The sequence below is a fragment of the Euprymna scolopes genome, chromosome 18, assembly GCF_053919585.1.
Source record: "Euprymna scolopes isolate OS-2025 chromosome 18, ASM5391958v1, whole genome shotgun sequence".
Taxonomy (NCBI): Eukaryota; Metazoa; Mollusca; class Cephalopoda; order Sepiida; family Sepiolidae; genus Euprymna; species Euprymna scolopes.
Genome location: NC_136499.1, coordinates 44,168,176 through 44,191,960, shown reverse-complemented (window position 1 = coordinate 44,191,960; position 23,785 = coordinate 44,168,176). Strand labels below are relative to the sequence as shown.

Below are 23,785 nucleotides of genomic sequence, written 5' to 3'. Positions count from 1 at the left end.
CTTTTGAATTGGGATTAAGAATTCATTTTTTTTTAATTCAAGTTTTATTGGTAGAGACAAGCAAGGGAAACTTTTATAGTTATCTGCAAAAGTTTCTGTTGGCAAATTAAAACAAAATTTTTAGGAAATATTCTGGATAAGTTTTTTATGTATAAAAAAACATTTCAACTTTTAAAATATTTTTATTATATAAAATATAAAAACTAAATCTATTTTGATTGGCATATTTTATTAAGAATTAAATAATTCTGAAAAAGATGCATTATGCATTTCAACATAAAGACTTAAAATTAAACTGGAATTGCATAAACATTAATCAAAAGTGACTTTTCCTTGATACACGTCTTTTGTTAAACTGAAAATAGAAGTCAAAATGATCTGGGTTTTTTTTTTTTAAACTTAACCAAAATGTGTGTACATGTTGGAGGGAAAGAGAAGGTAGATACAACCACCAAACTAACTCGACCTTTTATAATTTATTGAACAAAAATAAACAGTATTTACTTACCCTATGTTGGAAAAAGCTGGGGTCTAAGTACTTATCGAATCGATCCTTGAACTTTATGGAAGAAGGTATCCATTTCACCTATAAAGAGAATTAAAATAAAGCATACAAAAAATTAATAAATTTACAAATTAAGAAAAGAAAGACTTGTGGGTGGAAATACAATATCATAAAATTTGAAAACAGTAATTTTGTAAACAGTTTAATTGCTAAGAAAGTAATTTTACTTAAAAGTGCAGTGAAATTACAGTATGTTGAGACAATAGCAAGTTTGTATGCAAAAAGTATAAAACGATGGAAACAGATGAGGACTCAGATGTGGAGAAAATATATTTATAGGGCACGGCTATTGAAGTTGTTCAGAAGTTTTGTTACCTTTGTGATTCCATTGTCACACAGGTGAAAGTCTTTTTTTTTTTTTTTTCAGGAAAACTTGCACTTTTTTTTTAAAAAGAAAGTTGGCAGTAAACATTTCTTTTTGAAAACGGAATTTTTATTATAAAAAGAAAAGATGAATGTTTTATATGAACACTGTAAATAGTTAGGAGAAAGTAGAGAAAAGTTAGATTTTTTTTCCAAGAGAATGTACAAATTATTTTTGTCAATAGATGTTAAAATAAACAGAAAAAATACTCCCATCATTAATTAATTCTACAAAAAAATAAATAAAATGTTGGTTTAGTGTTTCAACATTTGAACAACGCTCGGCTGAATCCGGTGATTGCCGGTCGAACCCTAAACTAATTGGAATCTGGTGCGGGGAAGGGGGGAAAATTCTGCATGAGTACCATTCTTTTTAATTTTGTCTTTTGTTCAATTTTTTGTGTGGGCTTTTAGCGCTAGCAAACTAACAAATTTAACCAAAATGCAAAAAATTCAACAATTAAATAATTTTAATAAGTGCCCAGCTCCTAATACAAATCCTAGTAAATCAATCCCCCTTATTGGAAACACTGAAAGGAAGGACGAAACCAAATTATTACCAGTATGTTTGGGAGAGGTGTATCAGAAAGTGGCCATTAAAAATGATGATCAGAACCTTTCTTTTAGAAAAATATAAAGAAAATTAACATATTTTGACTTGCTTATATATATATGTATATATATAAATGCCAAAAAATCACTTACATAAAAAAAAAAAAATATTAAATGGGTAATTCCATTCTTCATTGTTAAGAATTTATCCATATTTATATTTTAAATTCCATGTATTTTTTAAATAAAAGGATTTTTTAAAGCGAGGGTCCTAGAAAATCACATTTTTGTAACATGTTTTGCGCGAAGCATTAAATAGCTGCTGCTGCTAAAATGAAATTTATGAAGTATGGTTTCGTCCAAGGGCATAAATAATGTCTCTTTTTTATTGCATGTGTCAACCAAAATTAGTATTTTTCATCCTCCGTAGTTAAAAAAAGAAAAGCACATTCACTTATGTTTTTCCCCTAGAACAAAAAATCCGCTTCATCGATTTTTAAAAAATTCTTTTAATGAAATACACGTAAACCGATATCACTGGAGAAAATGAATCTTGACAATTCAAAAAAATATTTAAAATTATTTATTTGTTCGAAAAAAAAAAAAAAAAAAAAAAACACACACACACACACACACAAACGAAAAAAGAAACAAAAAAAAAACTAATAAATGTTTTGGTTTTGTTTTGGTTTTTAAATGGCGCTCGCCCAGGTTAAACTATTATGAATATGTCATTTCAATTTTCTGTTTTTAATAAAAAAAAAAAAAATTGTTCCATGAAAAACTGCCCCGTTCTCATCAATTAAATCGAAACATTTCCAATTAAACAATTACGGATATATGTTCTCTTTCACTTTCTTTATTTACTTTTAAAGCAACAGTGGACTTTTATAAAATAGTTTTTTTGTTTTGTTTTGTTTTTCGAACAAATAAATAATTTTAAAGATTTTTTTGAATTGTCAAGATTAATTTTCTCCAGTAATATCGGTTTACCAAGTTTCTGGAAGTAATAAATGATAATTTTAGTTTAATTTAACGTTTCCGGCAGTAATAAAATGTTAATTTTGGTAAATTTATTCTTTCTCTTTCCAGAAGCAATCGTTCGGCCATATAATGATGTCTCCCCTAGATTTGGATAGCAAATGCGTGAAAAAAAAAAAAAAAAAAAAATGGCGTCTCCAATTTGGGCAATAAAGTGTAGAAGCACCCCAGATTTTTATGGGTCGCTATTTTTGCCATAAATTGTTAGGTGAAAGTTTGTTTTTTTTCAGGAAAATTTGCACTTTTTTTTTTTTTTTTTTTTTTTTTTTTTTAAAGAAAGTTGGTAGTAAACGTTTCTTTTTGAAAACAGAATTTGGTACTCCTTTGGCGTTGAGTTCCATGGTGACCAGCATAAAAAAAACACGCATCACTCCCTTTCTGACGCAAGTGCACGTAAGACTTTTTTTTATTTACTGACGTCGTCATAGTAACTAAACGATTATTAGTCACATTTATTTTGAAAACAAGTTTTACTCTTTATGAATATTAAAAGAAAAATTTGTATATATATATATATATATATATATATATATATATATATATATGTGTGTGGATGCATGCAAGATGTTGACTAAATTATTCTGGAAGCATTAAAAATTTAAAGAATGCTGAACCTCCAAGAATAGGATATTAAATTCTCTTTCACACATCTGACAAAACAAAAAGCGATCTTCTTTCTAAGCAGTAATTATCCCCTTCCCTCCCAAGACCTTTTTCTTATCTAACTATGTAAAAGAAATTTTTTTCAAGTCTTGTTACAATGCAGTACTAAAAGATAAAGGGAAATCAGTAACAGCTGGTATGTTTTGAACACTTCACAGATAAAAACTAACAAATGACAATGATCTGTTAAAATAATGATCTTTGTTTGAAAAAAGTCCGTTTTCAATACTATCACTTCAAATTTCTATATTCAAAAATGTAATTTCAGGCTTTTGAAACTGTACATAAAAGGATACAAAGTCATAGGTTTTCGAAGGAATCAGAGTCAGATATTTTAATCATTGAAAAATCAACAGTGCAACTACTGGAAAACTTAAGCAGTCTGATATTTTGAAATTTTAGGTGTCCTGAGTCTGACCGTAAAGCTCCAGACGCCACAATCATTCTTATGCATCCAAAAAAGAAGACATTTTTAAGTTATACATTATTAGTTATAAATCTTTTTTTCATTATAATGACAGGAAAATTTTTCTCCAAAGGCTAGCTTCTCTTAGTAATTCCTCATCTATTAAAAGATTGAAGTTTTTTTTTTTTTTTTTGGGGGGGGGGGGGTTCAGCTATTTACATCCACTGATTTTTTTTTTTTAAATTTAATTAGTTACAGTTTACAACAATTTGGTTCACTTAATTTATTGATCCAACAAAACTGAGAATTAAATTTAACAATCTAAATCTTTAGTAAAAAAAAATTTTTTTTTAATTATATTGGATAATAAAAATAATCTAATTGTTTCCATTTTAAAAGTTACTAATGAGACATCTTTCTTCACATGAACAAGCATTCGTGTGCATTCACATTTTTAATTAGATTTTATTATACTTCCATATTAACAGTTACTAGCAAGACACCTTTCTTCATGTGAACGAGCATTTGTGTGTGTTTAATGCACACTGATCATCCGTTTGTTTTGTTGTGTAGCATTTTCAATAACAAAATAAACATCTTTATGGTGGGTTTATATGTGATAGTCTGATGCTGCCACTTCTATTCATCACCAGTTTCACAAGTGGTCGTTGATAGTCTCCTCTGTTTAACTAAGACAAATAAAACTCTTTATGAAGACACATGGAAGATGTTGGCAAAGTTTTCTTAAAGGTTTTTTTTTTTGAAAGAATGGACGGGAGGAGAGAGACCAATGTTATCTTATCTAATTGTTTACTTATTAACTTTACTTTTTAACTAATAGAAATGAGTGACAGAGAAAGACTAGATAATATCTCAAAAAAAAGTTCTACATTATTGGCAGTGTCTTGTCCACATGGCTTCAAAAAAATTGATTTATAAACTTTAGTTTTCTCTCTGCTTGAAAATGCAATGTCATTCTTCATCTTTCTATTTCATCTACAGGTTTGACCATTGCCTCACTTTACGTCACCCATCTCTCATTCAACTGAGAACAATTGCTTTATAGATCTGGGTTATCATGCAGTGTGCCCTTTGTTAAAATTCACACTTACAAACTTAATTGCCATCTATGTAGGGTCCCAAATATATAATGGTTGGTCTAAAGTCGTTGCGAGATTCTGACACTAGGTGCAGTGTCAATCATGTAGTCTCAATCAGTGCTATAACAGAAGAATTCTTCCTCCAAATAAAATTACAATTTCAGTTTAAAACGAATAACAAAGGTTTATTTTTTGGAGAGGTTACAATGATACTCTTTTTTCTTTAGGGCATGTACATCATAATTGGATATCTAAAAAAGACACAGTTTAAACAAAAATATCATGTAATTACGTGTCCCATTAAAATAAGTAAAAATTCCAAAAATTAGAAAAATGATAAAGTAAAAAAATAATTACAAGAAAAAATAAAATTCATTGAATAATGCAGTTTTAACAGTTTAGCCTTTTGCTATTTCAAATTAGAAAATGGCGGATCAATATTTTTTTTTTTTTTTTTTGTAAAAAAATAATTCTAGCAGACCTACATGATCATTTTTCGTAAATTTTGGAATTTTTACTAAATTTCGCATGATGTAATTATGTAATAGCGTTTTTGCTTAAAATACATTTTTCGATGTCGAATTATAATGCACAAAAACCTTTTTTCCTGGATAACAGACTTAAAAATAATTGTTAGTTCAACCAAATCAAAACAAGTCCAATCAAACAATTTGTTAGCGAAGATATACAAAATCAATCTTTCTCCAAGAGGCACACAAACGTCAACTGTCAGTGAGATACTAAAAACTGGCTGTTTGAATGTATATAGATATCATGAGATCACACTAGAAAGAACACTAAGTTTTCTATGTGAAAATATTCTTATTATTTCTAAGTTCATTCAGTTTATTTTCAAAATTAGAGGATTTTTAAAAATTTCTTATTCTCAAAATTTTTTTTGAACTTAAGGCAATTTGTTTCTAATGTATATTACTTTTAGAAAAACAATCTTGTTATGTAGTAATTTTTTTGTACGTGTCTTTCATAATTAATGCCTGCTGATGTGTCGTAAGATAGATTGTTAGATTTTTTTTTTTTTTTTGTAATGTTGGCACACGTAGCTAAGACCTGTTTAAAAATCTCAATCATTTGAACGTCCCAATTAAGTCAACCCCTCATTCTTCCCTTTAGTACTTGTACTTGTCACAGTCATCACTCTGGTTGGGTTGAGCCGGCTACTCAATCCAGATTCCATTGTTGAAGATTAACTACTTATAGGTTTGATGATGCTGCAAAGTTGGCTTTGATTGTTGCCGCTTAATTCTTTAACTGCCCAGCAACTTGTTCGTGCTAACCAAGTAGAGAAGAGAAACGGACCTCATGAACAAGCTCTCCTTCTGGACACCAAGTTCAGTGTTTCACTAATAAAGTAATTAAACGCAACATATTCTTATATCTAAGATATTTTTATTCTCTTTATTTTAACTTTTTCATCTACACTTTCCAATTGTAGTATTATATCCCACTTCCCATGCATGGCAAAGGTGCAGAGAGATAGAAGAATAAACGGCCACAGTTAGTTCATGCTGCCCTGTAAAGAAACTGTGATATGTGAACCTAGAACCATTTGAGTACGAGACAAGCGTGATTATGCAAGTTTAGATGCTGTTGGGAATTCAAAAATGTCTGAATAAAAGGAGACAGACTTTGTTTGCTCGTAAGTTTAGTTTTGGACATCACATTGTCCACATATATTTTAGATTGTTATTGTTTTGTGATACTATCAACGTTGCCCTCTCCCCTACCCCCAAGTGTTTGGAAGGAAGGAGGAATTGCATAACAAAAAAAAAAAAAGAGAGATGGAATAAGTTTATCGTAAAACAGAGGCATAGGAAATGGGTTTATCAGTAGAACAATAGAGGAAGTTGTTCAACGGGGGTAAACAAAAAAAAAAAAACTAAGATGGGGTTGCAATCAAGGTGTGGCACATGATGGTAACCAAAGGATGGAGTATATTTTGAGACTTAGTTTTAGGAGTGACTGGATTTTAAGGTGGTTGGGAGCAGTTTGTGACTGTCAACGATGATTAGAGTTGAGGACAGTGGCCAGTTGATGACCATTCTGAGTCATACACAGTGAAGTCAAATTATGGCTTGGACTAGGTCATAAGAGGTTTGGGAGACCAAGATAAATTGATATCAACTGACAAACCTAAGACGTGGAAATTAGCTCTTGTCCATGGTGTCACACACACAGCAACTAATACTTACACAAAATTAGAGAATCAGCGTTTTGTTTTTTTATTTTATACTTGTGAACCTGTACATGTCCCCTTGACATCCACAATATAAGAGACGATGACGACACAGTCAGAAGACAAAAGAAAAATCTATGAGACAACGTTGGGGTCAGCAACGCTATTGAAAGGAGGCCACATGGTTTTGTCAGTTTATCTTTGTTAGTAGGGAAATAAAGTAGTACTGCTACTGCTAATACTAAGAGCAAATGTCTGTTTTAAATGAAACAATGAAAAAAATCCAGCACAAGTGTGTTCTTTCAACTAAATAATTTACCTGACTGAAATATGAATTAATTACCTAAATAAATCTTTTAACATGTTTAGTTAATAGTGTCATGTACCAAGTATAATATTTTATGCAAGGTCTTATTAAAGTCTTATTTAAATAACATTTATTCCACTTGTAAAAGGTGCTTGACCGAGTTCTAATCTCTGGTTTCTTGTAAGACATTCACAGCTACCACAATGGGGGGGGGGCGACTTCTTCTTTTCCTTTGTGTACCTAGCATTAGGCAGGATTTTCACAAACAGAGCTTCTACACAAAGACTTTCTATTTATGGAACACATTATCACAGGAATCGAACGTCAACAGATTCTTATGAACCATCCTCACAAGTCTTTGAACTTTAATCCTCTCATAAGGTTATTTAACTTTTAGCCTTGATAAGTGGTGATCCATTAAAAAAAAAAAAAAAAATCATTTAACAAATCATTTATTTGCATTTGAGATAGAGAAAATGTGATTTCAATTTTTCTTTTATATCAGTTAATTTTCTTTGGCTATTTTTTTTTTTTTTTTAAACATTTTGTTCCCTTGTGTAAAACTTAATTTCCATGTATGTTTTCATTTTGATAAACTATCTAGATCAATCTATACTAGATCTTATAATAATGGTCCAACAAGCAATTAACGTCAGTAAATAATTCTACAATTGGTCTTACACAATCAGGTAAATCTATTATACTATCATACATGTGTTGTATGATGCACTGTTGCTTGCAGTGTAGTGCTGGTTCTGTGCAGTTCTAGGAGGTCCATCCTCCCAGGTTTTGTCTTTTCTCTTTGAGAAAATTTATTGATAATCACCTGACATGCCCTTACTAGGAAATGCTGACAGGGCTGCCCAGGTACTTTTTGCAGATCAGAGTGCCCGGATTTCTCAATCCCACTTTCTGGGCCTGGTGTCACAATTCTTGTAGATTGGGTGGCAGATAGAGAGAATGGTCCTTAGATAGTCAGCTGTGAATAACCAATAGGTATTCCTAAACATTTACCCACCTCCTTCCACTACACAAAACTAATACTACCGAATACTACTGCAAATAACCTACATTTAAGAATCTACGATAAATAACCTTTCATGGCATTAAAGAACAGGATCAATATGTTAATAACAAACCAATATAGGCCAACTGCAGTTGATTATAGATGGTAGTATAAGACTCGTCCTCGTCAAAGGTGTTGCCATAAAATGCACCAGATGTCTGCCATAAAAGAATGAAGGCGAGCAAACGTTAGGTACTTGAAAAATTGAGTATCAAGTAGGAACTGTTGATCTTGGTTGGTAGCTCCCTTGGAGGCTGTACCCTAGATAACACAAAGACACCCCCTTCCGATTTATATTCAGTTAGAAACCTCTCCCCACTGCAAAAATATATAGCACAAGGCTGGAAAGCAGGAATAAAAAAGCAAGCATAACAGAAGTAGTGCACTTTGATCCCACCATAAATGCTTTAGCGGCTTCATCAGCATTGGCCAGTAAAGATGCCTTAGGCCATTAGTGATAAACCAACCCCTTTTTAAACAGTAGGTAAAGCCTGTGAGGGCAGACTTCTTAAAATTGTTCAGAACAATACCTCAACTCAAAGTGAGATAGATTGGATGAAGTTGTGTAAGCCGTTGCTAGAAACGACATTGATTTTTTTTTTTTTGCGTTCAAGAGGTTGGATGCAAAGAAGCATCAGTAATAATTATTTCTGAAAACGACTCAAATTCTTTGGAATGGGCAGCAAGGAAGAGACTGGAGGTGTTGGGATACTTGCAGTAGAAAATCAGACTGTCTAAATATTTTATATCAAACATGATTCTGACAGGATCCTTGTTATCAAGTTTATGGAGGGTGATAATATCTTCAGTTTATGCACCACAGGTAAGGGGGGGAGAGTGATGCTAGCATCAAGGATGCTTTCTATGAAAGGTTGATATTTATTATCTCAAACTTCATTAACAAGGAGATTGCCATACCCTATGATAACTGGAATGGTTATATTAGTACTATCTGCTGATTATGAGGGTGTACATGATGATTACATTTCAAAAGAGAGCATTTTTAGAATTCATGACCAATTACTTTGCTGTCAGAAATTCTTAAAGTTATAGATGTGAAAAAATAGAAATTGACCTTAAGAGAGTGATACTATAAACGTTTCCTCCCTGCTCCCCAAATGGGTTAGGAAATGAAAAGACAAAAGGTAAAACTATAACAAAAAAAAAAAGAAAAAAAAAAAAAGGAATAAGTTTATCAGCAGAACAAAAGGTTATAGGAAGAAAGACAATGAAGAAGAAGTTGTTCACCAAGGCACACAAAAGCAGTTAAATTAGGATTGTTAATCAAAATGTGATAATGACAGGGACAAACGACTGGACATTATAGACGTCAATATATTTAGAGTTAAACAAGTTTTTGGAGTGGTAGTGAGTTTGGGGACAGTTTGTGACAGTTGAGGACAGTTTTCAGTTTGGGACAGTATGTAACTCAGAGGCCACTCTGAAAGATTAGAGTCAAAGCTGGACAATAGTAGATCGGGCGGTAAAAAAAAAAAAAAAAAATTATGCAACTAGGCAGTTAACGACAGACAATTTTTAGGGTTCTTTTTCTACGTTGCATGATAGTATCACACACAGACATGGAGCTGAACCGATTTACATCAAGTACTTTTCATGTTTAATCATAGCACAACCACAAAGGTGATCATCGGGTCACAAGAGTATGAAAGTAATCAAAATTTGAGCAAACTTTGAAAATCTATTCTAAGTTTATATAATGTTTGTTATATAATCTAAGTCTTATTCAAAGCAGAGATAAACAAATTAAGTAGGATGCTCAAGTGTTTGATTCTTTCTTGGAAATCTCATTAAAAAAATTTTATACTAACAGGGCTACCTGGCATTACTCCAGGTCTTAACTTCTGTAAACTATATAAATTACAGAAAAAAAATGTTTAAATATTAAAATTTGCAACATCCAAGTTATTTTTTAGGCAAAATGAACTCGATCTCTGTCTCTAAGTAAAGCATCCTAACCAATTCACACATGGGCCAAGTGCAAGATAGCCATGCTATTATGTATAAACCAAACTGCCTTTCTTTTTCTCACCTCCTTTCTTCTCTCTCCAAAAAGTATGCAAAACTAAAACGGTCTACTTAATATTGCAATTGAAATTTTTATGTTAATTTTAGGACATAAAAAGAGTAAAAATAATTCTGACTGGATGGAGTTTGAACTTGCAACCAATGACTTTATATAGATCAGGTTTGGTTTAACGTCCATCTCTGGCCAAGTTCATTTTTATTCATAGCCCTTGAACCCCTGGAGGGTCTTAGGCCATCTACAACTTTGTAGATGTTTTTGTAGCGAGGAGTTCTTTTTACAGGGTGAGGGTGCTGGCCCCATGCCCAACCTTCCCAGAAGGTACATACAGCGCCTAGCCTTCGCAAATAGTCACCCATCTGGTACTGGCCAGGCTCAGCGTTGCTTAACTTCGGTGATCTGGCGAGAACCAGTGTGTCAACGTGATTGTGCCATACTTCATTTTTACAGCTTCCATGTTTTTTTTTTTAAGTCCTATTAATTACATTAGAGTAAAAAATATACAAGTAAAACTAGACAATTTGCTTAATACTGTAAATTGAAATATTCACATTCTTTTCTCTAATGACGTACATCTTCCCCCGAGAAGGATGAAATGGCTAGGAGGATATCATGATCACATAAAAAGATATTGCACTACCCCTGCCCCCCACTTCCAGAATCAAGCAATAAAAATACAAGTCTGGAATATAAATAGAAGTAATAGTATATTTTCAGCTTCTGACAGATACCAAATCTCCATTCATAGATAAACCGGGTTTCCATGGAGATGTAATATTAGAATATTTTCTAATTTGTTAAAAGAAATTTCATTCTGAGAATGAATTTGTGCCATATAATAGAAGGACATAGACAGATAATTGATTGTCGTCAGATATTATATTCTTAATGTGCACAGGTTCTCAAAAGTGTTACATATGAAAATTTCAATGAAAAAAAGTGTTCGATGAAAAAAAAAAAACACATTTACATTTATTCAAACCAAGCAAGGATAAAAGTTTAAGTTATGTCCAACAAATATGTTTGAATATTAATCAGGGCAATGAGAGTAACAGGAAAAGGGCAGCTTGCACAAATGATTTACTTGAGTAGGAAGGTAATTAGTAATTGCATGAGGGAAAGGGAGGTTTTGGTTGTTTTGTGGCATCAACCCTGTTTTTTGTTTTTTTTTTTAATGTCAAATCCAGTGATTTTCAAAAGATTTTATGCTTCAATTTCTTTATAGCTTCAAATATTTATTCATAATATTTGATTTGGTTGTTTAGTTTTACACCATTACCTTTTTTTTAATTATTCATTCCCATATACTTCCATCTTGACAGTTCAAACCAGGACCTTAATCCCAGGAACATCAAATAATTTGTCTTCACGCAAAAACAAATTAAAAAAACAAAAAAACTAATTTATTCTAACCTAGGAAGCTTAGTTGATCATTTTGTACTATAGTAGTGGGGTCCATGTTCCAATATTGCTTTGAAAAATTGAGGAAACCAAAAATCACATTTCAGAAGCAAAAGAACTGGAAAAACTTTTAAAATGCTATGTCTTTATTCACAATATAAAAAATATTTGTAAAATAGTTAAAGGACAGTAGAGGTATTCGTTGACTTATTGTAGAGGAAACTTGGTTTATTTTACAACATATCAATCCTTTTCAGGTTATTTAATGCTGAATCCAATAATTTGGGAAAGTTTTTATGCTTAAAGGTTTTTATATATTCAAATATTTATTCATGGAGTTTAGCTTGGTGGTTTTGTAATGGAAAATTGTTTTTGTTTTTGAAGAACATAATTGAGTTTTACAAAGGAAAAGGGGAAAAAAAATAACATCAATGTTTGTTGGATTTCAAGTCAAGAAGCCAGTATCTCTAGGCAGCCTGATTTGGTAACACCAGTGGTAGGAGGGGGAAGACCTTTGTTTAATGAATCAGTTTAAAGTTATATACCCATCTATGTTCGTTTCTAAGAAAATATTAAAAATTATTTCAAGTCAAAGCCCACTCACCCTTATCACAAACTTAAATGCTTCAGTCACTAAAAATGGTGGATAACTCCTACATATACATTACTCAAGAGTTTACAATTGATGAGAAATGGTCATAGAATAAGACAAAGCAAAGAAAATGAGATAAAAACAATATGGCCGATTTGAGCTACATTAAGAAAAACAAAAACAATGCTGACAAAAATTAATTACTCTTTCCTCTGAAGAAAAAAAAATGTATTTCTATCAGAGTTGTAGTGTCAGGGTGTAACAATTTCATATTTAAACAAACATTTTGTACATGTTCATTCACATAAGCACGCACCTTTGCATATGTAAGTTGTTGCCTGTTAGCAATCAAGAGACAAATCAACAACACAAAGTCTTTTATACATATGCTGCACAGTTGCTGGTCTTCTGTGATCATTGCTTTTTCATGCGTAGGCTGTGACTGTTTAACTCAAATCTACTCATGCATGGAAACAATAGAGACTTGTTGGCTTTCAAAGGTTTTATTTAGAGAATGGTTGCTTCTCTCGTGAATATTTTAATTACTTCATACCTTTTTCATTTAACCTAGTCTTAAGATGGTGATATATGGGCAGTCTCGAGGCAACATTTACTAAGATTTTCTACATTATCAAATGCATGTCGCCTCTCACTTCCCCAACTAGAAACTGTTCTGCCCCTCGAACAGGTTACGTCATCTGTCATTATTCAACACCTGCATTTCTGGAATGTTTTGTCTGGGGAGTTGCCTCCCCCTCCCTTTAAACCACGCTGGTTGCAGCTGGGTCTATTTCCATTCGCCGCCAGATTATCCTGGCATGTACTATGTAATCCTTGCCGAAATTCATATTACTTAACATAATTTCTACTTACTGGCATAGGGTTTCATTATATAATAAGAGGTTTTGGAAGTAGGTAGAGGGGGAGTAGAGATTGAATTTTTTTTTTTTAATTTATTTATCTCTGAAGAATCAAGTATATCAGAAGACATTAAAATAAAATGAAGAATGTTTTTTTCTTTTGTTTCGTTTTTGAAAATATCATTAAAATTGGATCTTATACTTTCCAACTCCACAGTCCTGAGTTCTACTAATTAGCAAAAAAAAAAAAACCAATGTCTTCCATTGCTGAAAATATTTTTTTTTCCTGGAAATCATTCCAGAGAAGACATGAAGTTACTTGATGTAAGGAGTTTAAGAAATGATAAGCGTTACATAGGTAGATTCAGACAAAGAAAACAGCAATTCTTCATTCTTCCCCCTTTGTCAAAAACATCACTTCTGGAATGTTGTGACAAAATCTTCTGAACGCTATTAAAAGTTAAATTCTTCACTAGTTTGGAGACGGAATGCGTTGTTGTGATAAGTGATTTTTTTCTCTACTAATTCGCACTTTTTATTTTAAGATTCAAATATTAATAACTACATTTTATTTCAGTATTTAATTTATGTATTTCTGTTGTATTAAATGCTAGCTTCTTTTTTTTTTTTTTTTTCTCGTCCATAAATGTTTATCTACCAAGTTGATCTTAAATATTGTATAATCAATCCATTATATTATCATTTTCAGTCCCCCACCCCTAATTTCTGGCTCCCATCTTATCTCGCAATTACTTATAACGTCACCAACTAACTTCGGAAGAACCCCCCCCATCCGATTTTGTTTTATATCATAAGTTGCTTAAAACGTGATTAGTTAAAGTTCAGAATAAAATCACGCTTTCTCTTAGCGGTTAATTTAAAAAAAAAAAAAAAAAAATCTTCTGAACGCTATTAAAAGTTAAATTCTTCACTAGTTTGGAGACGGAATGCGTTGTTGTGATAAGTGATTTTTTTCTCTACTAATTCGCACTTTTTATTTTAAGATTCAAATATTAATAACTACATTTTATTTCAGTATTTAATTTATGTATTTCTGTTGTATTAAATGCTAGCTTATTTTTTTTTTTTTTTTCTTTCTCTCGTCCATAAATGTTTATTTATCTACCGAGTTGATTGCAAAAATAGATTACCTAATTGTACTCATTTTTAGTTCGTGGGAGGGGAATCTATCACCATACTTTCCCTTAAACAGGTCCGTTGGACTTTTATTAAGTACAATACTTAATAGTTATTTTTTAGTTATTTTTATTTTTTTTAATGGAGAGTAGAAAACGCATTGTGGATGTGTTATCGGCAGCTCCTGTTACTCTCGCTTCTTCTTATTTGTCCCTCAGTCCTCATTTTTTAAATGAGTGATTTTTCTGACAAAGGGAGAAGAAAAAGCTGTTTTCTAGGTTGGCAGTATTTTTGCGCGAACAGTTGGCAGAGTTGGTGGAAATTTTCTGTTTCTATGTCTATCCTTGTAGCCATGTCACTAGTAAGGGTGCTGGAGGTAAACGTTTTGTCTGGGCTGACGTTATCCGCCTGATAGTCAGGGACCCGAACCTTGGATTAACCACTAAGGAGGCTGTCCTATCAGCAGGTGCAAAGTACTGGGGCTGCTGTATTGCCATTTGGTGAATGGAATCTGGACCATGCAGTAGCTTCTGGTGGGGCCTCTCGATGCCATACTAGTGGGTAATTGTTACGGCTTTACCTTATCATGTGGTACAAAAAAAAAAAAAAAAAAAATTCTTCGTTTCTTTTTCTCTCTTAGTTTCCCCTCTCTGTCCTGCTCTAAGTAAATCTGTCGACCTAGTCCACAAATTCCAAAATTTCATCATGACAAGTTTCAAGAAAAAATACACGATTAAACCCGGTTCTCCAACTTCCAACGTAGACCCCTACTACCATGTCTCCTTCTCCAACATCAGGGGTCTACGTTCTAACCTTCCAGAGGTTGAAACCCAATTACAGGAGACTAAACCAGACCTTTTATTTTTAAGTGAAACTGGCATTGGACAGGCTATTTCCCTAGATGAGTTTGCAATTACAGGATACTCTAACTTAACTTCTAAATCTGACCCCCAAGATCGCCATGGGCATGGAATATGTGCCTATATTAAAGATAGCTTTCCATGTGGGAGGGACATCTCCAGGGAAGATCCTAACTTACCCTATATGTGCTTCCGGGTTGCTTTAGCTCACACTACTGCATTTATATTTACTCTCTATCGCCCCCACAACAGCGGAGTTACTATCTTTCAAAGCATATCTGAGAAAATTGACCAAGTCCTTTCTACTTATCCTTCAGCTAACATTCACGTATGTGGAGACTTCAATGTTCACAACGTCGAATGGTTGACCCACTCAAACAAGACCGATGATGAGGGGAGGTTCTGTCATGATTTCTCCATTGCCTATGACCTCACTCAGATTGTTCAGGAACCTACCCGTGTGCCCGATAATGACGGCCAGTATGCGAGCCTACTAGACCTTTTTCTCACAACTTGCCCTGAACTATGTTCAGTTTCTGTTCTGTCGCCTCTTGGATCTTCTGACCACTCTGTTGTATCAATTAAGATAAAAATGAAATGTAATATGTCCCCAGACGTACCACTTCATCGTACAGTATATCGATACACTAAGGCTGACTGGGATAGCTTCCGTACATTTATATCTGATCTACCTCTGCATTCCATGTTTAAAAAGGATGTGTCCTCTATAGTATTAGACCTGACTGAATGGTTAATTGTAGGTATTGACCATTTCATACCCTCTAAAAAGTTTCAGCAAAAACCTAACAGCCAGCCATGGTTCTCTCCAGAATGTGCTGCTGCCATTGCGCACAGAAATCACTTTTTCCACTGCTTCAAACGTAATAGATGTATGGAAACTAAAGCCGTTTTCAGGACTGCCAGCAACCATTGTAAAAAAGTAATAAGGAACGCAAGAGAGTTGTATGCTCAATCTGTTAAGTCCAAAGTAGCTGAGCAGCGGCTTGGTTCCCACCAGTTTTGGCAAATAGCAAACAGAATCCTGAACAGAAGCGTGTGCTCCATCCCAACTATTATCAATGGACCTGAGGTAATCTCGTCAGCATCAGACAAAGCCAAACTCTTTGTCAAGAACTTTGCAGCTAATTCTACCCTTTGCGACCAAGACCGCCAACCCCCAATATTTCCTCCTGTATCAGAAAACACGCTATGTGATATACGTATATCTGTACGTGATGTTGCCAAGCTAATCAAAAACCTTGATTCCAGTAAAGCAACTGGCCCTGATGGTATTCCAATTATAGTACTCAAAAAACTTCAACCTGAACTAGCGCCCATACTTACAAAACTGTTTAAACGTTGTCTTAAGGAGAATAGTTTCCCATCTCCCTGGAAAATCTCATCAGTATGCCCTGTATTTAAGAATTCAGGTGATCGCTCATCCCCCTCTCAGTACAGGCCAATAAGTCTCCTGTGCGTCATGAGTAAGTTGCTAGAATCTGTGTTAAATACAGAAGTAATCAAACATCTCAACAAAAATAACCTTCTTAGTGACACTCAATATGGTTTCCGTTCTGCTAGATCTACAGCAGATGTCCTTACAGTTATATCGCATAGGATTAGCAAATCTCTCGACGGTGGCAATCTTTCTAGGGCAATTGCTCTTGACATATCTAAAGCCTTTGATAGGGTATGGCATAAAGGTTTACTTCATAAGATCGCTAGCTATGGTATAGCTGGAAAAGTCTTCTCAATTATTAAATCATTTCTTTCTGATAGGTTCATAAGAGTAGTAGTTGAGGGGCAAAAATCAGAAACTCACAGTATTAATGCCGGTGTCCCTCAGGGATCCATCCTGGGCCCAACTCTTTTCCTGATCTACATTAATGATCTTCCAAATCATATCCTTACATCATTTGTAGACATTTATGCTGACGACACTACCATTTATGGTACCACATCTAAGACAGTAAACGAGCAAGTACTCTCCAATTCTCTCTCCTCTGATCTTGAGCATGTAGTACAATGGGGAAAGGAGTGGCTGGTTACTTTTAATGCATCTAAAACCAAGCTTCTCTCTTTACATCATCAACATTTTAATCCACATTTGTCATCAATTGAAATGAATGGCTCTCGTCTTCAGGAGGCCTCAAGTTTTGACAAGCTTCTGGGCTTGACCATTACTCCTGATCTTAAATGGAACACGTATATCAAATCTGTTGCCAAGGCCGCTGGAAAAATGGTGGGATCTTTCTATCGATCCAGTAGATCGATCACTGCTGATGCTATTCTCTATCTATATAAGAGCCAGGTACGTCCAAGGATGGAGTACTGTTGTCACATCTGGGCAGGAGCTGCTAGAAAGGACTTGTCCTGCCTTGATAGAGTTCAAAATAGACTTCGTAGCCTCGTAGGAGATGTCCTTTTCTCCTCCTTACAACCTCTATCTCACAGAAGAGATGTTGCGAGTTTGTCTCTGATGTATCGTTATTTTCATGGAAAGTGTTCAACTGAGCTTCAATCTATGGTCCCCCCTCGCCAAACTTTCACAAGAAACACTCGTCTAGCTGTAAACACTATCAATAATTTCCCCCACTCTTTATCTGTGCCTAAACCTAAACATAGATTCCATGAACAAAGCTTCTTTCTTAGAACTGCACGCCTGTGGAATTGTCTTCCGTTTTCCTGCTTTCCGGCTGACTACAATATGGTTGTGTTCAGGTCTAAGGTGAATAAGTTCTTGATGAGCCGTTCCATATAAGTTATTAAATTTACCAAATTTTCATTACTAATGATTACTATATTGACCAACTTCTACTGTACACTCTTTAACCCTTATCCTTGAGTGGCCTCTGGGCCTTGATAATGTGGTGATGCCTTTGTAAAAAAAAAAAAAAAAAAAAAAAAAAAAAAGTAGAAACAAGAGTAAGGAGGCAGCTGACAATAAACCAAAAGTCCACTTTTTTAACCAATCAAAATTAATCTTAATGTAATAAGACTTATTAACATTTGTGGTAATCAGCAAGATGAAACAAAAAGCAAAGTAAGCACAAAAATCAAAAAAATAAAAGTATACAAAAAGCATGTAATTAATGAAAAAAAAAAAAAAACGGGATAGGAGTTGATTACTTACCTGATATGTAAACACCAATTTGATTTTTGGTTCCAATTTGACTTTAACTTCACTCGTCAAATTAACATCAACAATTTGTTTGCCATTGTAACCCATTTCAAATTTCTTGTGTGTCCAAATGTAATATGTGTCGCCACCCTCTCCGATCTCACCAACAATTCCTGAAATAAACAATAATGTGATAAAAAGTGAGAATAAAATAACTTGATAATTGTAACTTTTTCACAAGCTGAAAGAAAAAAAAAAAACTGCAATTTAACCAGAATAAGTTTAAAATGTTAAGATATCCACATATATAAATGTATATTACAACACATAGTTAAAATAATAAATTTCTTGACAGATTATATAAATCAAAAGTTTTAATGATCCTTCTACATTCATCTCTGTTAATAAAATGTTATCACTTTTCATGCGTCTGTATGTCTATGTGTTTCTTCTCTACTTTACATTTTTTTTTAATTTACTATTAATCAATCATTCAAGGAAATAAAAAATATAATGGCATAAACAAACTTTGAAAAAATTCTATTTAAATAAATTATTTAAAAAAATATGCATTTCACTTTCTTTGTAAACAAGTTATTTAATTTTATTACTAGTTATATTTTTATTATAAATTAATATAGTAGTATTAATATTGGAAGTGATTTATATCCAATAATTTCATAAACAGATTAAAACATCCTTAAAATAAGTTAATTTTACAACAATTTACTGTAATGAACAATTTAATGACCAAACAATACCACAAATTTAACATTCAAAATCTTTATAAAAAAAAAAAACATCCACACACATACACACACTACACTTTCAAGTCCATTAAAAATGAGCAAAAGTTATAGCCTATTGATTTAGAATTGGTGCTGTATGCCAAATCAATGGTTGAATCTATATATGTATAAAAGTGAAAGTGTGTGTGTGTGTGTGTGTGTGTGTGTGTGTGTGTGTGTGTACACATTTCCCTACACAATAACTGTCAATTTTCAGTCTACAGACTCGAAATTAGGGTATGGAGATTTGTGAAAATCTTTGTAATCCATTTTCGGCCAGAAATTTGGCTGTTAAATGGTCAAAATTCAACGATTTGACCTCCGAGAACTCTACCAAACTCCTCCGCCAATTTTGGGTCTAAACACTTGAAATTTTAGATATAGGTTTCTTGGACATGGATCTAAGTTGATTTGAGCCCATAACAAATGTTAAGGGGTCATAATAGGGGGCAAAGTTTAAAAAAAATTTGACCTCTGTGGTCTACCAAATTACTCAAACAATTTCTGGTCTAAACATTTGAAATTTTACATAAAGGGTATTCAGAGATAGGGCAAGCTTTTTAATCAGTTTGGGTTGAAAATTTGAACTACCAATATATAAATGTATGTATATATATTTGCATGTCTACCTAAAACCTTTGACAGAGGCGACGGATTTTTACAAGATCAGTATCGTTTTGAAGCTCGACCGAAAAATTGGCTAAAAACATTAATATCTTCACCCTCAACTGGGCACTTTTCTACAGTGACGGGTCGCTTTTTTCACCAATATTTTCAAAAGTCATCCCCTAATTTCGATTGTCTAGCCTTAATTTAGACCTACATCACTTCCGGTTTGGTGGTGGTCGTAACAGCAAAGACGTCAAGTTTTTTTTCCCGTTCTTTTCCTCCTTCACGGTATGGGTTCGAGCCTGCCTTCCTACTACCACTTTAAAAAAAAAAAAATTTTTTTTTGCTCAACATACACCTCCAAACACCCGGGCAACGCCAGGCACCCATGCTGGTATGGTTAAATTTGTGTTGATTTTTGCATTAAATATTAATCCCTAACTGTGCATTGAATAGATACTATAATACTTAGTTGGTTGTACATCATAAAGATTCATATAAAATTTCAGCCAGATCGGCCCAGTAGTTTCCAAGAAAAAGTGAAATGGACAAACTAAGAAATATATATAATGAACTCCCGGGCAATACCAGATAGGTTCAGCTAGTATCAATAATAAAACAATAATGGTAAAAAGCACTTTCAAACTTGTTTAGCCGGGAAATATACTAAAAATAATTTTTATAAGCCTGGTTTCTGAGTGCATCAGACACATAAGACTTTGTTGAGTGATAAGACAATTTACTTCCTTTTTTGTTTTCACTCCACATAGTTATAGCAGCCCTTTCATTAAAACAATCTTTAAATATTTGCCATTCTATTTATGTCAAGTCAAATTTAGACAAACATTTGGGTAATATATAGATGCAATATCTTGGCCTTCGACGTAGTTGGTCACACTTTGCTATTTTTTGTCACTTCATCAATCGATTGATCTACTTTTAAAATAAACCTTGGTAAAACAACAATATGAAATTGCATCTTATTGATAAAAATACTATCATCATTATAAAAAACTTTTAGATTATACAATTTTGAGAAAATATATAAGACTAGCAAATATAAAAAAAAATAAGTACTGGTAGATTTTAATAAACTAATTTAATTAGAGGACTGACTTGTTGGGGAAGTATTCGTTATATACATACACACATCGTTTGGGAATTTCCAAATACTGTATCTCTTCATTTTCCAAAGATCACTTGCCTTTTATGAGATGGAATTGGAAATATTGTGAAATCCTTCTGGTTCTCAGTTCTTTTTACATATTATGCAAGTTAATCAATGTTTGTTTCCCTAAAGCCAGTTTCCTATATACTTTAATAACACAATATATGCACAAATATATCAGGCTGGTCAAAAGTCCTGTTACACTTTTGTATTTTTGGTTTTAGTTGCATTGATTTACTTTTTATATGTAAAGAAAACAAAAATCATTAAATACATATATACTCAACATGACCTCCATCAGCATTAGTGACACCGCTCACCAGTGACAAACTCTATGGATGGACTCCTTGCTCATTGAGGACCACGTGCAGTTCATGGCAGCATTCAAGTCTTCTATGCTACTAGGACAACACTTGCACGCCTTGCTCACAACGTGTCCAGATACTGTAGTCCAATGGATTAAAATCTGGTGATTGCGGGGACCAAAAATTGATGTTTTCCTTCAACAAACTCCTGACAAACCGCCCCCTTAAGACACTATCAAAAACCCCAATACTAATGATTACTACAATACTATCTCATTGATTACTGTACACGCAATAACCCTTATCCCTGAGTGGCCTTCGGGCCTTGATAAGTGGTGACCCCCCCATGTACAAAAAGAAAAAAAAAAGACTAGTCCTGAACGATTTTGGCAGTGTGCGATGGTGCCCCATCTTGTTGGAAGACATGATCAAACTTTTTAACAACCCTCTTGATCCAAGGAAGCAGTTTTGTCTTGAGGACATGCTTATAGTCACGGGCAGTAAGCTGGTATCCAGTGGGGAACTACACTGGAGGTATCTTCTCCCCATTTGAAAAACAACTCCAAACATAACTGGCAGCAAATATTTTGTCAGAGACATTATGCATTTCAGAGATATCTTGACTGAAGGACATTAGTCTGTCATTCTGTTCATTCATGAGAGGATCGACGGTGAAGGTCTTTTCATCAGAAAAAAAATTATGATCCAGTTTCCATTGCTTTTGATGCTGTTGAGAAGTTTTTTTACTGCATTCAAGGTGCTTCTTTTTTATCCCAACCGTCAACGGGAATTTTCCCATAATTTTCAAGCTCTTTCCACCTTCTAGTTTAACAGACCTCCTGATAGTGGACACCGAGATCCCCTTCATATTAGCGAGATATGTCATTTTAATGGTTGAATTGTTCTCAAATGCATTTTTGTGATTGTCTTGGTCTTCACAACTCTGGGTCTTCCTTTGTGGGGACGATCCTTTGGTTATACGGCATGCAACTATGCACCATCATACGACTCACATAAAGGAGCCTTGCAATGTCTTATTTTATGGGAAGCATGCAGTAGAGCAGCAATTTCGATTACGATATCAAATAACTGTACAGTAAATGCTAATATCACTTTATTAAAGCACAAACTTTAATCTGTAATGCAAAAACAAAAATTAGATATGAAAATATTAACTTAAGCCCAAAATACAAAAGTGTAATAGAACTTTTGACCAGCCCGATACCTTAGTTCTGGAAATGAATGTTTGCATATATATATATATATATATAACTACTTCATTTACTCACATAAAAATTAATATACGAAAGTATAGATTTATGCGTAAACTTTAAGTACCTACTTCAAAAGTGTTCAATACATAGGTAGAGCTAGTTAGTAATTTATAAAATATATATGGCGATTAAGCTACACTGAATATTCGCCGTTTCATCCACTCTATGATTCCTCAGGCTTATGCACGAATTCTCTGAGTCTGAGGAATCCTAGAGTGGATGAAACGCCGAATATTCAGTGTAGCTTAATCGCCATATATATATATATATATATATATATATATAGTTCTATTTTGCTATCATTTATAATTAACTGAACAAGTCACCGATATTTCAGCTATGTATTTCTGTTGCCTTCATTCACTATATGGATTCAATCATGCTCTAATAGTGTTTTCAGAAAAAGATTGACATTTCTTTTCTTCAGCGTCATTTAATTTACATGTGTGTGGCTGTAAATATCACAAACACATGAGAAAATAATCCTTCACTTTTAAATATGAATATTAAATAATACTGCCATATAATTTTTTTTTTACATAGGCATATAGAAGTAAAGAAATTTTTAATTATGCAAGAATAGCAGTTTAACAGGCATGCCAATTTATGAATTTTCAAATGAAATAAAAGTAGAATAGTGATTGTGATCTAATGACTCATAAGTTTAGTATACATAAAAAAAAAAAAAATGCCTGCTATAGAGTTTCATCATAAAAGAAAGGAAATATTGGATTTTTCAGTCAAACTTATTTATCATAAGTGAATATTTTTTGAAGGTCTTTTTTTCCTTTTTTTTTTTTTTTTTCTTAACTTGGTCACAGTATTGTATTCCAGACTTTATAAAATAAGTACAGTGGATAAAAAGGAGGCTTTAGTGATTTGTTTCCTTTGTTTGATATTTATCTCACTCTCATAACAGGAAGAGGATGTGCACTCTGGCCTGCAGAAAATGCCTGGGTAGCCCTGTCAGCATTTTTTGGTAGAGGCAACTCAGGTGATTAGCAATAAGTTAGCCAATTTTAAAACGGAAACCCTTGATGAGTGGACCTCCTAGAACTGCACAAGAACAAAGCCATACCTCAGCCAACAGGGAAAACCCCCTCTAAACAATGACTTAGACCCTCTTGGCTTTGGTGCCAAAAGAAAACCTCCAGTTAGGTTGTACTTTGTTTCCCCTTCTACCCCAAAATAACTAATATGGGTTTCATTAAACTACAACCAGAAACAGAAACTGCTTTCATTGAAAAATTTTTTTTTTTAAATTAATTACTGAAAGCAGATTAAAACAATAGTATGAAAAAACATTAGAAATAACACTACTTAACATTAGAATTCATAGCAAAATTGTATTGTTAGCACTTAGAGGAAA

General features: G+C 33.3%; 1 protein-coding gene across 1 annotated transcript in view; it reads right to left on the bottom strand.

Annotated features, from left to right (window-relative positions):
- The window catches only part of LOC145297605 (transmembrane 9 superfamily member 3-like), a 140,445-nt gene that overhangs the window by 30,877 nt on the left and 85,783 nt on the right, over nt 1-23,785 (bottom strand). Inside the window, exons 4-5 of the mRNA XM_080143664.1 lie at nt 18,285-18,445; nt 509-586 (exon numbers count right to left, since the gene is read on the bottom strand). Coding sequence (XP_079999790.1) covers nt 509-586; nt 18,285-18,445 — 239 coding nt within the window. The remainder of the gene's footprint in view (nt 1-508; nt 587-18,284; nt 18,446-23,785) is intronic.